This window comes from Camelus ferus, chromosome 11, assembly GCF_009834535.1.
Source record: "Camelus ferus isolate YT-003-E chromosome 11, BCGSAC_Cfer_1.0, whole genome shotgun sequence".
NCBI lineage: Eukaryota > Metazoa > Chordata > Mammalia > Artiodactyla > Camelidae > Camelus > Camelus ferus.
Window position 1 is genome coordinate 8,500,483 of NC_045706.1, and position 17,946 is coordinate 8,518,428.

The 17,946-nt window shown below is 59.2% G+C and overlaps 1 protein-coding gene across 1 annotated transcript in view; it reads left to right on the forward strand.

Annotated features, from left to right (window-relative positions):
• Positions 1 to 17,946, forward strand: part of DMBT1 (deleted in malignant brain tumors 1) — a 68,791-nt gene that overhangs the window by 16,423 nt on the left and 34,422 nt on the right. The window contains exons 9-22 of the mRNA XM_032492055.1: positions 1,294 to 1,323; positions 2,138 to 2,179; positions 2,902 to 3,225; positions 3,987 to 4,016; positions 4,612 to 4,641; positions 6,428 to 6,457; positions 7,767 to 8,090; positions 9,682 to 9,711; positions 10,526 to 10,567; positions 11,290 to 11,613; positions 12,375 to 12,404; positions 13,000 to 13,029; positions 14,816 to 14,845; positions 16,155 to 16,478. Coding sequence (XP_032347946.1) covers positions 1,294 to 1,323; positions 2,138 to 2,179; positions 2,902 to 3,225; positions 3,987 to 4,016; positions 4,612 to 4,641; positions 6,428 to 6,457; positions 7,767 to 8,090; positions 9,682 to 9,711; positions 10,526 to 10,567; positions 11,290 to 11,613; positions 12,375 to 12,404; positions 13,000 to 13,029; positions 14,816 to 14,845; positions 16,155 to 16,478 — 1,620 coding nt within the window. The remainder of the gene's footprint in view (positions 1 to 1,293; positions 1,324 to 2,137; positions 2,180 to 2,901; positions 3,226 to 3,986; positions 4,017 to 4,611; positions 4,642 to 6,427; positions 6,458 to 7,766; positions 8,091 to 9,681; positions 9,712 to 10,525; positions 10,568 to 11,289; positions 11,614 to 12,374; positions 12,405 to 12,999; positions 13,030 to 14,815; positions 14,846 to 16,154; positions 16,479 to 17,946) is intronic.

Here is a 17,946-nt window from a genome sequence, read left to right on the forward strand (position 1 = left end):
GGCAATTGTCGCCTTCCTCCCAGCCATCTCCCTGTGCTCAGATGACACTCAGTAGGTCCATGCTTGTTCCAGATGCAGGGTAGGCTGTAGGATTGACAGTGACATGAGTTACGTGCTCAGTGGAAAGGTAGTCTTCGGGACAGCCTCGGGGCCGACGGAGCGGGTCCCTTGGAGGGGTGAACGGTCCAAGGTGGCACCTTGGTGGGGCTGGGAAGCTGTCTCTGGCGGTCTCCTGCTGCAGAGGCTCAGGTCCTGGGCTGCTCAGGCCGTGAGACCTACCTGTGGAGCTGCCCCCACATCTCCTGGAACACACCCAATGTGGGGCCTTGGAGGACGCCAGTGCCATGTGCTCAGGTGGGCCTCAAAGATGTCGCTGCAAGCATCTGGGGTGATCTTCGCTGAGATACACGTACTTCCCACTCCAGGGCCCCCCTGAAGCCGCTCCCAGGCATCCCTACCCCCCGACTGTCCTGCGGGCAGCTGGCCCCGGGAGTGCAACATCCGGGGGAGAATCAAGGTGCCCTCCCCTCCCGTTTCGTCCAAGTGTCACCCACGTTGCCTTGGGGCAACAATGGCAGAGGGAGCGATCTAGAGCCTCCACCTCCCTGAGCCTTCCTTTCCAGCAGGATGGCCTTCTCAGGCCACACTGCTGTTGTCTGGGGCTCCCTCCTCAAGGCCCATCCTTAGGGAAGTGGTTGGAAATGTACTGCTCTCAGCCCTCGACAGCTTGTGAATTTGGGTCCTGTCACAGCTGCCCCAGACAATAGGTTTCAAGCGTAAATGATGAATGTGTGAGCGGGTGACCACTAGTTGAGTGGATGGGGGTAGGGAGGAGGGTGTGGGGAGGGGTGGCTCTGTGTGGAAAACTAATGAGCCTGCTGGGACGTTGGGGTTGGAGCTGGCCGCCAGGCAGGAACGCTGGGGGGGGCGCCTTGATCGGTCTGAGAATCATGGCACCTGGGCTGGATTTGGGCACTTTCTACACTGACTGCTGGAGCTTTCTTGCTGTTCCCCCGAAAAGTTAACTGGTGGCTTTGGTGGCCTGTCCCAGGCATGGCAGCGGCTGACCTGTTCTGGAGGGTAATCCCCCAGGCCCAGGGAGGCAGGCACAGGACGTGAGACCGAAGGAGGAGCCCCCAGAGGACTGAGACACCCGCAGCGGGCCCTGACACCGCCCACGCTGAGGACCCACGAGGAGCATCAGCTCCATGTGCATATGCAGAGTGTCGTCTATGTGGACTCCAGTGGGTCCCCTGTGTGCTTGGTGTCTGACTTTCCTTCTCCTCCTCACAGGTGCTCAGCCCCAGACCACTGCCTGGCCAGGTGAGTCTCCGATGACCTTCCTCGGGATGTCCCTCTACTCCCTGCCCACCCGCCCCCGTTCCCCCTACTGTAGGGGAAACACAGCACTTTGCAGAACCCGGTGGGGACACACTGTTTTCCCCTCCATCCCTGAGTCTCCCGGCAGCTAGTGCTTCGTAACTGGACGTGGGATTTCCAACGCTCCCTTCTCCCCATTCATCCATCTAAGTTGTCATCCTCTGCTGGATGCTCTCCCACAGAAGGCTGGCTGCAGGTTCAGAGAAGCCGGAAGGTGTCCTCCTACCTTTGGCCCCATTGCAGTCCTGGCAGGGGAGAGCTTTGTGGAGAGGGAACACGGTAACCACCGACCGTCTGTCGGTAGGACGTGACAGCAGGCCCGAGTCCCTGCGTCCCCCATCTGGGCCACACCGCAGACTCCACGGGGCCACATGTGCACCCAAAAGTGACAGGGAGAGCGCCCAGGGGAGGGCGGGTGGTGAGTGACCTTAGTGCTCTGGGTTCCAGGACCCCGGAATGTCTCCGGCCTCTGGGCAGCCCCTCGGATGTGCCAGTGGGCCCGTGGCTCATGCAAGGGAGGCAGCAAAGGTTTTCTGATGAAAAAGCGAACATGCAGACTCAGAGAGGTGGAGGCAGCTGGTGGACCTCAGACGGGGCCCTTGTCCCAGGTGTACCAGCTGAGCGGGAGGCTGGCTCAGGGCACGCACAGGGAAGCGGCGACATCCGGGTGGGGAACAGTCCTGGTGCCGCTGCAGACTCTCCCGGAGCTTCCTTCCTGTGATGTGTAACCCCGACCTTTCTTGGTTGCCCCTTCCAGAACCCCCACCGGTCACATCCTTGCCTGCTCCATTACCAACAGGTAACTGTCCCTGTCCACCTCTGTGGGGCTCGCTCTCTGCTGCTGGATACAGGTTGGGTTTGAATGGGACACGAGAAGGCTCAGGGTGTGGCTTTTGTTATCCTTGTCCCTGTGAGTGAGACAAGAGTCCGTGAAGGCCAGATGCAAGGTCAGGTCTTAGTGGGCGAGTCCACTAGGTGACCAGTGGAGTCCAGATGCTCAGCAGACATCCTCTGGGAGGTGGGGGTGTGTCAGTGTACGTCCTGGCTGCCTCTCAGTGCTGCCGGGTCCTCTGCAGGTCTCTCAGGCCATGGACGGCTGTCCAGGGAGGGGGTGAAACTGCCCGACCTGCTCCTATCTGGCCGGGTCCCATCATCCCCAGGAGCTCTGCCAGAACCCGGGGAGAAGCACCCAGGAGCCACCAAGCTGCCAAGCAGGGGGACGGTCTTGGCCTTTCCCCGGTAGCTGTGGTGCTGCAGCCTGGGTGTGTCCGGGTCCCTTCCTGCTCACCTCTTTTTGGACTGTGGGCTGCATCCCTACATGTGAGCACCCCGAGACACGGGCAGAACAGGATGTCTCTGCTCCTCCCCCTGTGATGACGATGAGCTCCTGGGCTTGTAAAATGGTGACTCCCTTTAGGGAGCGGGAGGGAGAGTTGCCATCAGGAAGTCTCCTTGGTCTGTAACCTGCCTTCGACCTGTGCCCTGAAGAGACATGACTTGGGGTCCTGTGTTGCCCTCTAGAGACCGAATCGGGCTTGGCTCTGAGGCTGGTGAACGGAGGTGCCAGGTGTCAGGGCCGGGTGGAGGTCCTGTATCGAGGCTCCTGGGGCACCGTGTGTGACGACAGCTGGGACATTAACGACGCCAATGTAGTGTGCAGGCAGCTGGGCTGTGGTTGGGCCACGTCGGCCCCAGGAAGTGCCCAATTTGGCCAGGGCTCAGGGCCGATTGTCCTGGATGACCTGGGCTGCTCCGGGTATGAGACCTCCCTGTGGAGCTGCCCCCACAGGGGCTGGAACAGCCACAACTGTAGACACTATGAGGATGCTGGTGTCATCTGCTCAGGTGGGCTTCAAAGAAGTTGGGCGTCCCCCTCCTGGGGTGTGGTTTCCCCTTCCTTTCTGACACCTTCTCAAGGCTTTGTCTACATTTCTGTTTTCCCTGAAAGCCCCTCAGCCTTTGGCTTAGAATTAGTATCAGCTTTGGCGAAGCCACCAGGTATGAGGTTGCTGAATGAGAGCAAAGATCCAAACCGAAAGTGACGCCTAAGCCGTGATTCTCCCCTGTGACAGTGCCAGCCAGGGGCAAAGGAGGGAAGTTCTGTAGGGGTCTCGGAATGGAGGTCATGGGCTAGGACTGCAGATGGCCCAGGATTTGGTTCCTGAGTCTGGACGGCAGCCCCTTCCAGAGCACGGAAATGCACGTGGGCACCAGGTCTGCTGTGGGCAGGGCAGTGACCCCTGCGTGGCCCAGGCTTGTCATCACCTGTGGTCGGTTCTGACAGATCACACATGCGATCTGGGCCTGGAGCAGGACTCCTCAGTCTTGTACCTCAGCGGACTGGTAACAGCCGGGAGACTGATGATGGGTCTTGGGGTAACTTGGTCATCTAGACGTAGAGCTTATCACCCTGACATGGAAATAACGGACGCTGGTCTGCAGGGACCTGTCACAAGGAGCATTTCTACAGGGGTGTGGCTGGCAGGGCCCCATCCTCTGTGACCGGGGACACGAGGGACTGAGCAGCTCACCTGCTCAGCATCACCCCCTTTGCTCCCCTTGGGCCACTTGTGTGCAAGTGTCTGATCTGCCTTCTCTCCTCACAGCTGCCCGGCCGCAGTCCACGCTCACGCCAGGTGAGTCCTGCTGCCTCCAGTCTTCGGGGTGTCTTCTCTCTCCCCAGTCACCTCAACAGCCCCAACCAGTAGTCCTGAGAGGGGTGTGTGGAGGATCTCCACCTGTCAGTACCTTCCTAGGTCGCTCTAGATCCTGTGGATGGTTCCAGATGAGCCCCTGTCACATGGGTCCTCTGAGCTGGCTCAGCGAGATAAGGGCTTTACAGCGACACAGTGTTCCCCACTGAGAGTAGGGTGACAGTGGGGGTCTGTCCTGGGGCCATTTGGACTTGCAAGCCTTATCTGGACCAAGAGTTCTCTGTGAGGAGAGAACAGATCTTCATCACGTCCTGCAGAGTCGAGGCCATGCTTTTACTGGACAGCGCTCAGTCAGGAGAGCCCAGACGTTGCTCTTGGGGGATTGTACCAGCTCATGGCCCTTGTTGTGGACATTCGAGGGCATGGTTTGGGCTCACTGCAAACTCTCAGGAAAGGGCCCTTTCTCCCCCAGACAGTGGAGCTCCTCAGTCCCCACTGTCTCAGACCCCAGTTATAGGTCATTAGGCCAACCTTGATTCTGTAGATCTCCTTTCTGATTCTGCTGTTTTCCCTCCAGATTGGTGGGACACAACAACTCCTACCCATGGTAAGCATCACTGGAATCCTGCCAAAGTATCAGTGTTCAGTGTTCCAGTCAACAGGCCTGGGTGCAATGCCTGAACCTTGGGTTGGGCCTCTGAGCTCACAGCCTCAACCAATGTGGAGGGTTGCCTTCACTTACCAGAAATATGGATGGCTTTTACCTACCAGCTATGGTGCATATTAGTCAAGACATTTTGGTTTGCAAGTGATAGGCCCCGAATTGATACTGCCTTAAGCTACAGGGGGCGCAAAGGCTTACCTATCTAGACATTGAGTGGTAGTTCTGTCCAGGTACAGCTGGATCCAAAAGTTCCAAGATGTTCTGTCAAACTATACATTTCTAACGTCCTCTTTCTTATGTTTTGGGGGTTCACTGTCAGCTTGCTTCCTGCATGGGATAGTTACAATCCACAGTTCTACCTCCTACTAGGAGAAAGTGTCTATTTGTCTCTGGAGGGACTCTTAGCAGCCTGCTGGCAATTGTCGCCTTCCTCCCAGCCATCTCCCTGTGCTCAGATGACACTCAGTAGGTCCATGCTTGTTCCAGATGCAGGGTAGGCTGTAGGATTGAAAGTGACATGAGTTACGTGCTCAGTGGAAAGGTAGTCTTCGGGACAGCCTCGGGGCCGACGGAGCGGGTCCCTTGGAGGGGTGAACGGTCCAAGGTGGCACCTTGGTGGGGCTGGGAAGCTGTCTCTGGCGGTCTCCTGCTGCAGAGGCTCAGGTCCTGGGCTGCTCAGGCCGTGAGACCTACCTGTGGAGCTGCCCCCACATCTCCTGGAACACACCCAATGTGGGGCCTTGGAGGACGCCAGTGCCATGTGCTCAGGTGGGCCTCAAAGATGTCGCTGCAAGCATCTGGGGTGACCTTCGCTGAGATACACGTACTTCCCACTCCAGGGCCCCCCTGAAGCCGCTCCCAGGCATCCCTACCCCCCGACTGTCCTGCGGGCAGCTGGCCCCGGGAGTGCAACATCCGGGGGAGAATCAAGGTGCCCTCCCCTCCCGTTTCGTCCAAGTGTCACCCACGTTGCCTTGGGGCAACAATGGCAGAAGGAAACATCTAGAGCCTCCAATTCCCTGTGGGTGGAGGAAGTGAGCCTTGCTTGCCAGCAGGATGGCCTCCTCAGGCCACACTGATGTTCCCTGGGACTCCCTCTTCAAGGCCCATCCTTAGGGAAACGCTTAGAAATGCACTGCTCTAGCCCTTGAGAGCTTATGAATTGGGGTCCTGTCATAGCTGCCTCAGACAAGAGATTTTGAAGCGGAAATGATGAACGTGTGAGCGGGGTGAACACTAGTTGAGTGGATGGGGGTAGGGAGGAGGGTGTGGGGAGGGGGTGGCTCTGTGTGGAAAACTAATGAGCCTGCTGGGACATTGGGGTTGGAACTGGCCCCCAGGCAGAAACTCTGGGGGAGGGGAGGCGCCTTGATGGGTCTCAGAATCACTGCACCTGGGCTGGATTTGGGCACTTTCTACACTGACTGCTGGAGCTTTCTTGCTGTTCCCCCGAAAAGTTAACTGGTGGCTTTGGCGGCCTGTCCCAGGCATGGCAGGGGCTCTCCTATTCTGGAAGGTAAGCCCCCAGGCCCAGGGAGGCAGGCACAGGACGTGAGACCGAAGGAGGAGCCCCCAGAGGACTGCAACACCCGCAGCGGGCCCTGACACCGCCCACGCTGAGGACCCACGAGGAGCATCAGCTCCATGTGCATATGCGGAGTGTCATCTGTGTGGATTCCAGTGGGTCCCCTGTGTGCTGGGTGTGTGACTGTCCTTCTCTTCCCCACAGGTGCTCAGCCCCAGACCACTGCCTGGCCAGGTGAGTCTCCGATGACCTTCCTCGGGATGTCCCTCTACTCCCTGCCCCACCCCCACCCCCGTTCCCCCCACAGTAGGGGAAACACAGCACTTTGCAGAACCCGGTGGGGACACACTATTTTCCCCTCCATCCCTGAGTCTCCTGGCTGGGGTTTCGTAACTGGACTTGGGATTTCCAACACGGCTACTCCCCATTCATCCACCTAAGCTGTCATCCTCTGCTGGATGCTCTCCCACAGAAGGCTGGCTGCAGGTTCAGAGAAGCCGGAAGGTGTCCTCCTACCTTTGGCCCCATTGCAGTCCTGGCAGGGGAGAGCTTTGTGGAGAGGGAACACGGTAACCACCGACCGTCTGTCGGTGGAACGTGACAGCAGGCCCGAGTCCCTGCGTCCCCCATCCGGGCCACACCGCAGACTCCACGGGGCCACATGTGCACCCAGAAGTGACAGAGAGAGCGCCCAGGGGAGGGCGGGTCGTGAGTGACCTTAGTGTTCTGGGTTCCAGGAACCCGCATTGGCTCCGGCCTCTGGGCAGCCCCTCAGATGTGCCGGGGGGCCCGAGGTTCATGCAAGGGAGGTAGCAAAGTTTTCTGATGAGGAAAGGAACATCCAGACTCAGAGAGGTGGAGGGAGCTGGTGGACCTCAGACGGGGCCCTTGTCCCAGGTGAACCAGCTGAGCGGGAGGCTGGCTCCGCGCATGCACAGGGAAGCGGCAGTCTGGCCTCTGTGGGCCGGTCCTCTAGGTGACCAGCGGAGTCCTGGTCCAGATGCTCAGCAGACATCCTCCGGGCGGAGGTGGTGGTCAGCGTACGTCCTGTTTGCCTCTCAGTGCTGCCGGGTCCTCTGCAGGTCTCTCAGGCAATGGACGGCTGTCCGGGACAGGGGGGGAATGTGCCCGACCTGCTCCTGTCTGGCCGGGTCCCAGCATCTCCACGGGCTCAGCCAGAACCCGGGCAGGAGCATCCAGGAGCCACCAAGCTGCCAAGCAGGGGGACGGTCTTGTCCTTCCCCCGGTAGCTGTGGTGCTGCAGCCTGGGTGTGTCCTGGGTGGGTTGGGGATCCCTTCCTGCTCACCTCTTTTTGGACTTGTGGGCCGCATCCCTGCATGTGAGCACCCCGTGACATGGGCAAAACAGGGTGTCTCTGCTCCTCCCCCTGTGACGACGATGAGCTCCTGGGCTTATAGAGAGGTGACTCCCTTTAGGGAGTGGGGTGCAGAGTTGCCATCAGGAAGTCTCTTGAGTCTGCAACCTGCCTTCGACCTGTGCCCAAAAGAGAGACATGACTTGGGGTCCTGTGTTGCCCTCTAGAGACCGAATCGGGCTTGGCTCTGAGGCTGGTGAACGGAGGTGCCAGGTGTCAGGGCCGAGTGGAGGTCCTGTATCGAGGCTCCTGGGGCACCGTGTGTGACGACAGCTGGGACGTGAACGATGCCAACGTGGTCTGCAGGCAGCTGGGCTGTGGTTGGGCCACGTCAGCCCCAGGAAGTGCCCGGTTCGGTCAGGGTTCAGGGCCGATTGTCCTGGATGACGTGGGCTGCTCCGGGTATGAGACCTCCCTGTGGAGCTGCCCCCACAGGGGCTGGAACAGCCACAACTGTGGGCACCAGGAGGATGCTGGTGTCATCTGCTCAGGTGAGCCTCAAAGGAGCTGGGTGTCCCCCTCCGGGGGTATGGTTTCCCCTTCCATTCTGACACACTCTCAAGGCTTTTTCTACATTTCTGTTTTCCCTGAAATCTCCGTAGACCTTTGCTCAGCATTAGTATTAGCTTTGGCCAAGCCACCAGGTATGAGGATGGCGAATGAGACTGTGCGCTTGCTTCCTTCACGGGACAGTCGCCAGCGACGGTTGTACGTTCTACTAGGGGAAAGCGTGTATTTGTCTCTGTTCTTCAGCTGAGAAGTCCTGGAGGGACTCTTAGCAGCCTGCTGGCAATTGTCGCCTTCCTCCCAGCCATCTCCCTGTGCTCAGATGACACTCAGTAGGTCCATGCTTGTTCCAGATGCAGGGTAGGCTGTAGGATTGACAGTGACATGAGTTACGTGCTCAGTGGAAAGGTAGTCTTCGGGACAGCCTCGGGGCCGACGGAGCGGGTCCCTTGGAGGGGTGAACGGTCCAAGGTGGCACCTTGGTGGGGCTGGGAAGCTGTCTCTGGCGGTCTCCTGCTGCAGAGGCTCAGGTCCTGGGCTGCTCAGGCCGTGAGACCTACCTGTGGAGCTGCCCCCACATCTCCTGGAACACACCCAATGTGGGGCCTTGGAGGACGCCAGTGCCATGTGCTCAGGTGGGCCTCAAAGATGTCGCTGCAAGCATCTGGGGTGATCTTCGCTGAGATACACGTACTTCCCACTCCAGGGCCCCCCTGAAGCCGCTCCCAGGCATCCCTACCCCCCGACTGTCCTGCGGGCAGCTGGCCCCGGGAGTGCAACATCCGGGGGAGAATCAAGGTGCCCTCCCCTCCCGTTTCGTCCAAGTGTCACCCACGTTGCCTTGGGGCAACAATGGCAGAGGGAGCGATCTAGAGCCTCCACCTCCCTGAGCCTTCCTTTCCAGCAGGATGGCCTTCTCAGGCCACACTGCTGTTGTCTGGGGCTCCCTCCTCAAGGCCCATCCTTAGGGAAGTGGTTGGAAATGTACTGCTCTCAGCCCTCGACAGCTTGTGAATTTGGGTCCTGTCACAGCTGCCCCAGACAATAGGTTTCAAGCGTAAATGATGAATGTGTGAGCGGGTGACCACTAGTTGAGTGGATGGGGGTAGGGAGGAGGGTGTGGGGAGGGGTGGCTCTGTGTGGAAAACTAATGAGCCTGCTGGGACGTTGGGGTTGGAGCTGGCCGCCAGGCAGGAACGCTGGGGGGGGGCGCCTTGATCGGTCTGAGAATCATGGCACCTGGGCTGGATTTGGGCACTTTCTACACTGACTGCTGGAGCTTTCTTGCTGTTCCCCCGAAAAGTTAACTGGTGGCTTTGGTGGCCTGTCCCAGGCATGGCAGCGGCTGACCTGTTCTGGAGGGTAATCCCCCAGGCCCAGGGAGGCAGGCACAGGACGTGAGACCGAAGGAGGAGCCCCCAGAGGACTGAGACACCCGCAGCGGGCCCTGACACCGCCCACGCTGAGGACCCACGAGGAGCATCAGCTCCATGTGCATATGCAGAGTGTCGTCTATGTGGACTCCAGTGGGTCCCCTGTGTGCTTGGTGTCTGACTTTCCTTCTCCTCCTCACAGGTGCTCAGCCCCAGACCACTGCCTGGCCAGGTGAGTCTCCGATGACCTTCCTCGGGATGTCCCTCTACTCCCTGCCCACCCGCCCCCGTTCCCCCTACTGTAGGGGAAACACAGCACTTTGCAGAACCCGGTGGGGACACACTGTTTTCCCCTCCATCCCTGAGTCTCCCGGCAGCTAGTGCTTCGTAACTGGACGTGGGATTTCCAACGCTCCCTTCTCCCCATTCATCCATCTAAGTTGTCATCCTCTGCTGGATGCTCTCCCACAGAAGGCTGGCTGCAGGTTCAGAGAAGCCGGAAGGTGTCCTCCTACCTTTGGCCCCATTGCAGTCCTGGCAGGGGAGAGCTTTGTGGAGAGGGAACACGGTAACCACCGACCGTCTGTCGGTAGGACGTGACAGCAGGCCCGAGTCCCTGCGTCCCCCATCTGGGCCACACCGCAGACTCCACGGGGCCACATGTGCACCCAAAAGTGACAGGGAGAGCGCCCAGGGGAGGGCGGGTGGTGAGTGACCTTAGTGCTCTGGGTTCCAGGACCCCGGAATGTCTCCGGCCTCTGGGCAGCCCCTCGGATGTGCCAGTGGGCCCGTGGCTCATGCAAGGGAGGCAGCAAAGGTTTTCTGATGAAAAAGCGAACATGCAGACTCAGAGAGGTGGAGGCAGCTGGTGGACCTCAGACGGGGCCCTTGTCCCAGGTGTACCAGCTGAGCGGGAGGCTGGCTCAGGGCACGCACAGGGAAGCGGCGACATCCGGGTGGGGAACAGTCCTGGTGCCGCTGCAGACTCTCCCGGAGCTTCCTTCCTGTGATGTGTAACCCCGACCTTTCTTGGTTGCCCCTTCCAGAACCCCCACCGGTCACATCCTTGCCTGCTCCATTACCAACAGGTAACTGTCCCTGTCCACCTCTGTGGGGCTCGCTCTCTGCTGCTGGATACAGGTTGGGTTTGAATGGGACACGAGAAGGCTCAGGGTGTGGCTTTTGTTATCCTTGTCCCTGTGAGTGAGACAAGAGTCCGTGAAGGCCAGATGCAAGGTCAGGTCTTAGTGGGCGAGTCCACTAGGTGACCAGTGGAGTCCAGATGCTCAGCAGACATCCTCTGGGAGGTGGGGGTGTGTCAGTGTACGTCCTGGCTGCCTCTCAGTGCTGCCGGGTCCTCTGCAGGTCTCTCAGGCCATGGACGGCTGTCCAGGGAGGGGGTGAAACTGCCCGACCTGCTCCTATCTGGCCGGGTCCCATCATCCCCAGGAGCTCTGCCAGAACCCGGGGAGAAGCACCCAGGAGCCACCAAGCTGCCAAGCAGGGGGACGGTCTTGGCCTTTCCCCGGTAGCTGTGGTGCTGCAGCCTGGGTGTGTCCGGGTCCCTTCCTGCTCACCTCTTTTTGGACTGTGGGCTGCATCCCTACATGTGAGCACCCCGAGACACGGGCAGAACAGGATGTCTCTGCTCCTCCCCCTGTGATGACGATGAGCTCCTGGGCTTGTAAAATGGTGACTCCCTTTAGGGAGCGGGAGGGAGAGTTGCCATCAGGAAGTCTCCTTGGTCTGTAACCTGCCTTCGACCTGTGCCCTGAAGAGACATGACTTGGGGTCCTGTGTTGCCCTCTAGAGACCGAATCGGGCTTGGCTCTGAGGCTGGTGAACGGAGGTGCCAGGTGTCAGGGCCGGGTGGAGGTCCTGTATCGAGGCTCCTGGGGCACCGTGTGTGACGACAGCTGGGACATTAACGACGCCAATGTAGTGTGCAGGCAGCTGGGCTGTGGTTGGGCCACGTCGGCCCCAGGAAGTGCCCAATTTGGCCAGGGCTCAGGGCCGATTGTCCTGGATGACCTGGGCTGCTCCGGGTATGAGACCTCCCTGTGGAGCTGCCCCCACAGGGGCTGGAACAGCCACAACTGTAGACACTATGAGGATGCTGGTGTCATCTGCTCAGGTGGGCTTCAAAGAAGTTGGGCGTCCCCCTCCTGGGGTGTGGTTTCCCCTTCCTTTCTGACACCTTCTCAAGGCTTTGTCTACATTTCTGTTTTCCCTGAAAGCCCCTCAGCCTTTGGCTTAGAATTAGTATCAGCTTTGGCGAAGCCACCAGGTATGAGGTTGCTGAATGAGAGCAAAGATCCAAACCGAAAGTGACGCCTAAGCCGTGATTCTCCCCTGTGACAGTGCCAGCCAGGGGCAAAGGAGGGAAGTTCTGTAGGGGTCTCGGAATGGAGGTCATGGGCTAGGACTGCAGATGGCCCAGGATTTGGTTCCTGAGTCTGGACGGCAGCCCCTTCCAGAGCACGGAAATGCACGTGGGCACCAGGTCTGCTGTGGGCAGGGCAGTGACCCCTGCGTGGCCCAGGCTTGTCATCACCTGTGGTCGGTTCTGACAGATCACACATGCGATCTGGGCCTGGAGCAGGACTCCTCAGTCTTGTACCTCAGCGGACTGGTAACAGCCGGGAGACTGATGATGGGTCTTGGGGTAACTTGGTCATCTAGACGTAGAGCTTATCACCCTGACATGGAAATAACGGACGCTGGTCTGCAGGGACCTGTCACAAGGAGCATTTCTACAGGGGTGTGGCTGGCAGGGCCCCATCCTCTGTGACCGGGGACACGAGGGACTGAGCAGCTCACCTGCTCAGCATCACCCCCTTTGCTCCCCTTGGGCCACTTGTGTGCAAGTGTCTGATCTGCCTTCTCTCCTCACAGCTGCCCGGCCGCAGTCCACGCTCACGCCAGGTGAGTCCTGCTGCCTCCAGTCTTCGGGGTGTCTTCTCTCTCCCCAGTCACCTCAACAGCCCCAACCAGTAGTCCTGAGAGGGGTGTGTGGAGGATCTCCACCTGTCAGTACCTTCCTAGGTCGCTCTAGATCCTGTGGATGGTTCCAGATGAGCCCCTGTCACATGGGTCCTCTGAGCTGGCTCAGCGAGATAAGGGCTTTACAGCGACACAGTGTTCCCCACTGAGAGTAGGGTGACAGTGGGGGTCTGTCCTGGGGCCATTTGGACTTGCAAGCCTTATCTGGACCAAGAGTTCTCTGTGAGGAGAGAACAGATCTTCATCACGTCCTGCAGAGTCGAGGCCATGCTTTTACTGGACAGCGCTCAGTCAGGAGAGCCCAGACGTTGCTCTTGGGGGATTGTACCAGCTCATGGCCCTTGTTGTGGACATTCGAGGGCATGGTTTGGGCTCACTGCAAACTCTCAGGAAAGGGCCCTTTCTCCCCCAGACAGTGGAGCTCCTCAGTCCCCACTGTCTCAGACCCCAGTTATAGGTCATTAGGCCAACCTTGATTCTGTAGATCTCCTTTCTGATTCTGCTGTTTTCCCTCCAGATTGGTGGGACACAACAACTCCTACCCATGGTAAGCATCACTGGAATCCTGCCAAAGTATCAGTGTTCAGTGTTCCAGTCAACAGGCCTGGGTGCAATGCCTGAACCTTGGGTTGGGCCTCTGAGCTCACAGCCTCAACCAATGTGGAGGGTTGCCTTCACTTACCAGAAATATGGATGGCTTTTACCTACCAGCTATGGTGCATATTAGTCAAGACATTTTGGTTTGCAAGTGATAGGCCCCGAATTGATACTGCCTTAAGCTACAGGGGGCGCAAAGGCTTACCTATCTAGACATTGAGTGGTAGTTCTGTCCAGGTACAGCTGGATCCAAAAGTTCCAAGATGTTCTGTCAAACTATACATTTCTAACGTCCTCTTTCTTATGTTTTGGGGGTTCACTGTCAGCTTGCTTCCTGCATGGGATAGTTACAATCCACAGTTCTACCTCCTACTAGGAGAAAGTGTCTATTTGTCTCTGGAGGGACTCTTAGCAGCCTGCTGGCAATTGTCGCCTTCCTCCCAGCCATCTCCCTGTGCTCAGATGACACTCAGTAGGTCCATGCTTGTTCCAGATGCAGGGTAGGCTGTAGGATTGAAAGTGACATGAGTTACGTGCTCAGTGGAAAGGTAGTCTTCGGGACAGCCTCGGGGCCGACGGAGCGGGTCCCTTGGAGGGGTGAACGGTCCAAGGTGGCACCTTGGTGGGGCTGGGAAGCTGTCTCTGGCGGTCTCCTGCTGCAGAGGCTCAGGTCCTGGGCTGCTCAGGCCGTGAGACCTACCTGTGGAGCTGCCCCCACATCTCCTGGAACACACCCAATGTGGGGCCTTGGAGGACGCCAGTGCCATGTGCTCAGGTGGGCCTCAAAGATGTCGCTGCAAGCATCTGGGGTGACCTTCGCTGAGATACACGTACTTCCCACTCCAGGGCCCCCCTGAAGCCGCTCCCAGGCATCCCTACCCCCCGACTGTCCTGCGGGCAGCTGGCCCCGGGAGTGCAACATCCGGGGGAGAATCAAGGTGCCCTCCCCTCCCGTTTCGTCCAAGTGTCACCCACGTTGCCTTGGGGCAACAATGGCAGAAGGAAACATCTAGAGCCTCCAATTCCCTGTGGGTGGAGGAAGTGAGCCTTGCTTGCCAGCAGGATGGCCTCCTCAGGCCACACTGATGTTCCCTGGGACTCCCTCTTCAAGGCCCATCCTTAGGGAAACGCTTAGAAATGCACTGCTCTAGCCCTTGAGAGCTTATGAATTGGGGTCCTGTCATAGCTGCCTCAGACAAGAGATTTTGAAGCGGAAATGATGAACGTGTGAGCGGGGTGAACACTAGTTGAGTGGATGGGGGTAGGGAGGAGGGTGTGGGGAGGGGGTGGCTCTGTGTGGAAAACTAATGAGCCTGCTGGGACATTGGGGTTGGAACTGGCCCCCAGGCAGAAACTCTGGGGGAGGGGAGGCGCCTTGATGGGTCTCAGAATCACTGCACCTGGGCTGGATTTGGGCACTTTCTACACTGACTGCTGGAGCTTTCTTGCTGTTCCCCCGAAAAGTTAACTGGTGGCTTTGGCGGCCTGTCCCAGGCATGGCAGGGGCTCTCCTATTCTGGAAGGTAAGCCCCCAGGCCCAGGGAGGCAGGCACAGGACGTGAGACCGAAGGAGGAGCCCCCAGAGGACTGCAACACCCGCAGCGGGCCCTGACACCGCCCACGCTGAGGACCCACGAGGAGCATCAGCTCCATGTGCATATGCGGAGTGTCATCTGTGTGGATTCCAGTGGGTCCCCTGTGTGCTGGGTGTGTGACTGTCCTTCTCTTCCCCACAGGTGCTCAGCCCCAGACCACTGCCTGGCCAGGTGAGTCTCCGATGACCTTCCTCGGGATGTCCCTCTACTCCCTGCCCCACCCCCACCCCCGTTCCCCCCACAGTAGGGGAAACACAGCACTTTGCAGAACCCGGTGGGGACACACTATTTTCCCCTCCATCCCTGAGTCTCCTGGCTGGGGTTTCGTAACTGGACTTGGGATTTCCAACACGGCTACTCCCCATTCATCCACCTAAGCTGTCATCCTCTGCTGGATGCTCTCCCACAGAAGGCTGGCTGCAGGTTCAGAGAAGCCGGAAGGTGTCCTCCTACCTTTGGCCCCATTGCAGTCCTGGCAGGGGAGAGCTTTGTGGAGAGGGAACACGGTAACCACCGACCGTCTGTCGGTGGAACGTGACAGCAGGCCCGAGTCCCTGCGTCCCCCATCCGGGCCACACCGCAGACTCCACGGGGCCACATGTGCACCCAGAAGTGACAGAGAGAGCGCCCAGGGGAGGGCGGGTCGTGAGTGACCTTAGTGTTCTGGGTTCCAGGAACCCGCATTGGCTCCGGCCTCTGGGCAGCCCCTCAGATGTGCCGGGGGGCCCGAGGTTCATGCAAGGGAGGTAGCAAAGTTTTCTGATGAGGAAAGGAACATCCAGACTCAGAGAGGTGGAGGGAGCTGGTGGACCTCAGACGGGGCCCTTGTCCCAGGTGAACCAGCTGAGCGGGAGGCTGGCTCCGCGCATGCACAGGGAAGCGGCAGTCTGGCCTCTGTGGGCCGGTCCTCTAGGTGACCAGCGGAGTCCTGGTCCAGATGCTCAGCAGACATCCTCCGGGCGGAGGTGGTGGTCAGCGTACGTCCTGTTTGCCTCTCAGTGCTGCCGGGTCCTCTGCAGGTCTCTCAGGCAATGGACGGCTGTCCGGGACAGGGGGGGAATGTGCCCGACCTGCTCCTGTCTGGCCGGGTCCCAGCATCTCCACGGGCTCAGCCAGAACCCGGGCAGGAGCATCCAGGAGCCACCAAGCTGCCAAGCAGGGGGACGGTCTTGTCCTTCCCCCGGTAGCTGTGGTGCTGCAGCCTGGGTGTGTCCTGGGTGGGTTGGGGATCCCTTCCTGCTCACCTCTTTTTGGACTTGTGGGCCGCATCCCTGCATGTGAGCACCCCGTGACATGGGCAAAACAGGGTGTCTCTGCTCCTCCCCCTGTGACGACGATGAGCTCCTGGGCTTATAGAGAGGTGACTCCCTTTAGGGAGTGGGGTGCAGAGTTGCCATCAGGAAGTCTCTTGAGTCTGCAACCTGCCTTCGACCTGTGCCCAAAAGAGAGACATGACTTGGGGTCCTGTGTTGCCCTCTAGAGACCGAATCGGGCTTGGCTCTGAGGCTGGTGAACGGAGGTGCCAGGTGTCAGGGCCGAGTGGAGGTCCTGTATCGAGGCTCCTGGGGCACCGTGTGTGACGACAGCTGGGACGTGAACGATGCCAACGTGGTCTGCAGGCAGCTGGGCTGTGGTTGGGCCACGTCAGCCCCAGGAAGTGCCCGGTTCGGTCAGGGTTCAGGGCCGATTGTCCTGGATGACGTGGGCTGCTCCGGGTATGAGACCTCCCTGTGGAGCTGCCCCCACAGGGGCTGGAACAGCCACAACTGTGGGCACCAGGAGGATGCTGGTGTCATCTGCTCAGGTGAGCCTCAAAGGAGCTGGGTGTCCCCCTCCGGGGGTATGGTTTCCCCTTCCATTCTGACACACTCTCAAGGCTTTTTCTACATTTCTGTTTTCCCTGAAATCTCCGTAGACCTTTGCTCAGCATTAGTATTAGCTTTGGCCAAGCCACCAGGTATGAGGATGGCGAATGAGACTGTGCGCTTGCTTCCTTCACGGGACAGTCGCCAGCGACGGTTGTACGTTCTACTAGGGGAAAGCGTGTATTTGTCTCTGTTCTTCAGCTGAGAAGTCCTGGAGGGACTCTTAGCAGCCTGCTGGCAATTGTCGCCTTCCTCCCAGCCATCTCCCTGTGCTCAGATGACACTCAGTAGGTCCATGCTTGTTCCAGATGCAGGGTAGGCTGTAGGATTGACAGTGACATGAGTTACGTGCTCAGTGGAAAGGTAGTCTTCGGGACAGCCTCGGGGCCGACGGAGCGGGTCCCTTGGAGGGGTGAACGGTCCAAGGTGGCACCTTGGTGGGGCTGGGAAGCTGTCTCTGGCGGTCTCCTGCTGCAGAGGCTCAGGTCCTGGGCTGCTCAGGCCGTGAGACCTACCTGTGGAGCTGCCCCCACATCTCCTGGAACACACCCAATGTGGGGCCTTGGAGGACGCCAGTGCCATGTGCTCAGGTGGGCCTCAAAGATGTCGCTGCAAGCATCTGGGGTGATCTTCGCTGAGATACACGTACTTCCCACTCCAGGGCCCCCCTGAAGCCGCTCCCAGGCATCCCTACCCCCCGACTGTCCTGCGGGCAGCTGGCCCCGGGAGTGCAACATCCGGGGGAGAATCAAGGTGCCCTCCCCTCCCGTTTCGTCCAAGTGTCACCCACGTTGCCTTGGGGCAACAATGGCAGAGGGAGCGATCTAGAGCCTCCACCTCCCTGAGCCTTCCTTTCCAGCAGGATGGCCTTCTCAGGCCACACTGCTGTTGTCTGGGGCTCCCTCCTCAAGGCCCATCCTTAGGGAAGTGGTTGGAAATGTACTGCTCTCAGCCCTCGACAGCTTGTGAATTTGGGTCCTGTCACAGCTGCCCCAGACAATAGGTTTCAAGCGTAAATGATGAATGTGTGAGCGGGTGACCACTAGTTGAGTGGATGGGGGTAGGGAGGAGGGTGTGGGGAGGGGTGGCTCTGTGTGGAAAACTAATGAGCCTGCTGGGACGTTGGGGTTGGAGCTGGCCGCCAGGCAGGAACGCTGGGGGGGGCGCCTTGATCGGTCTGAGAATCATGGCACCTGGGCTGGATTTGGGCACTTTCTACACTGACTGCTGGAGCTTTCTTGCTGTTCCCCCGAAAAGTTAACTGGTGGCTTTGGTGGCCTGTCCCAGGCATGGCAGCGGCTGACCTGTTCTGGAGGGTAATCCCCCAGGCCCAGGGAGGCAGGCACAGGACGTGAGACCGAAGGAGGAGCCCCCAGAGGACTGAGACACCCGCAGCGGGCCCTGACA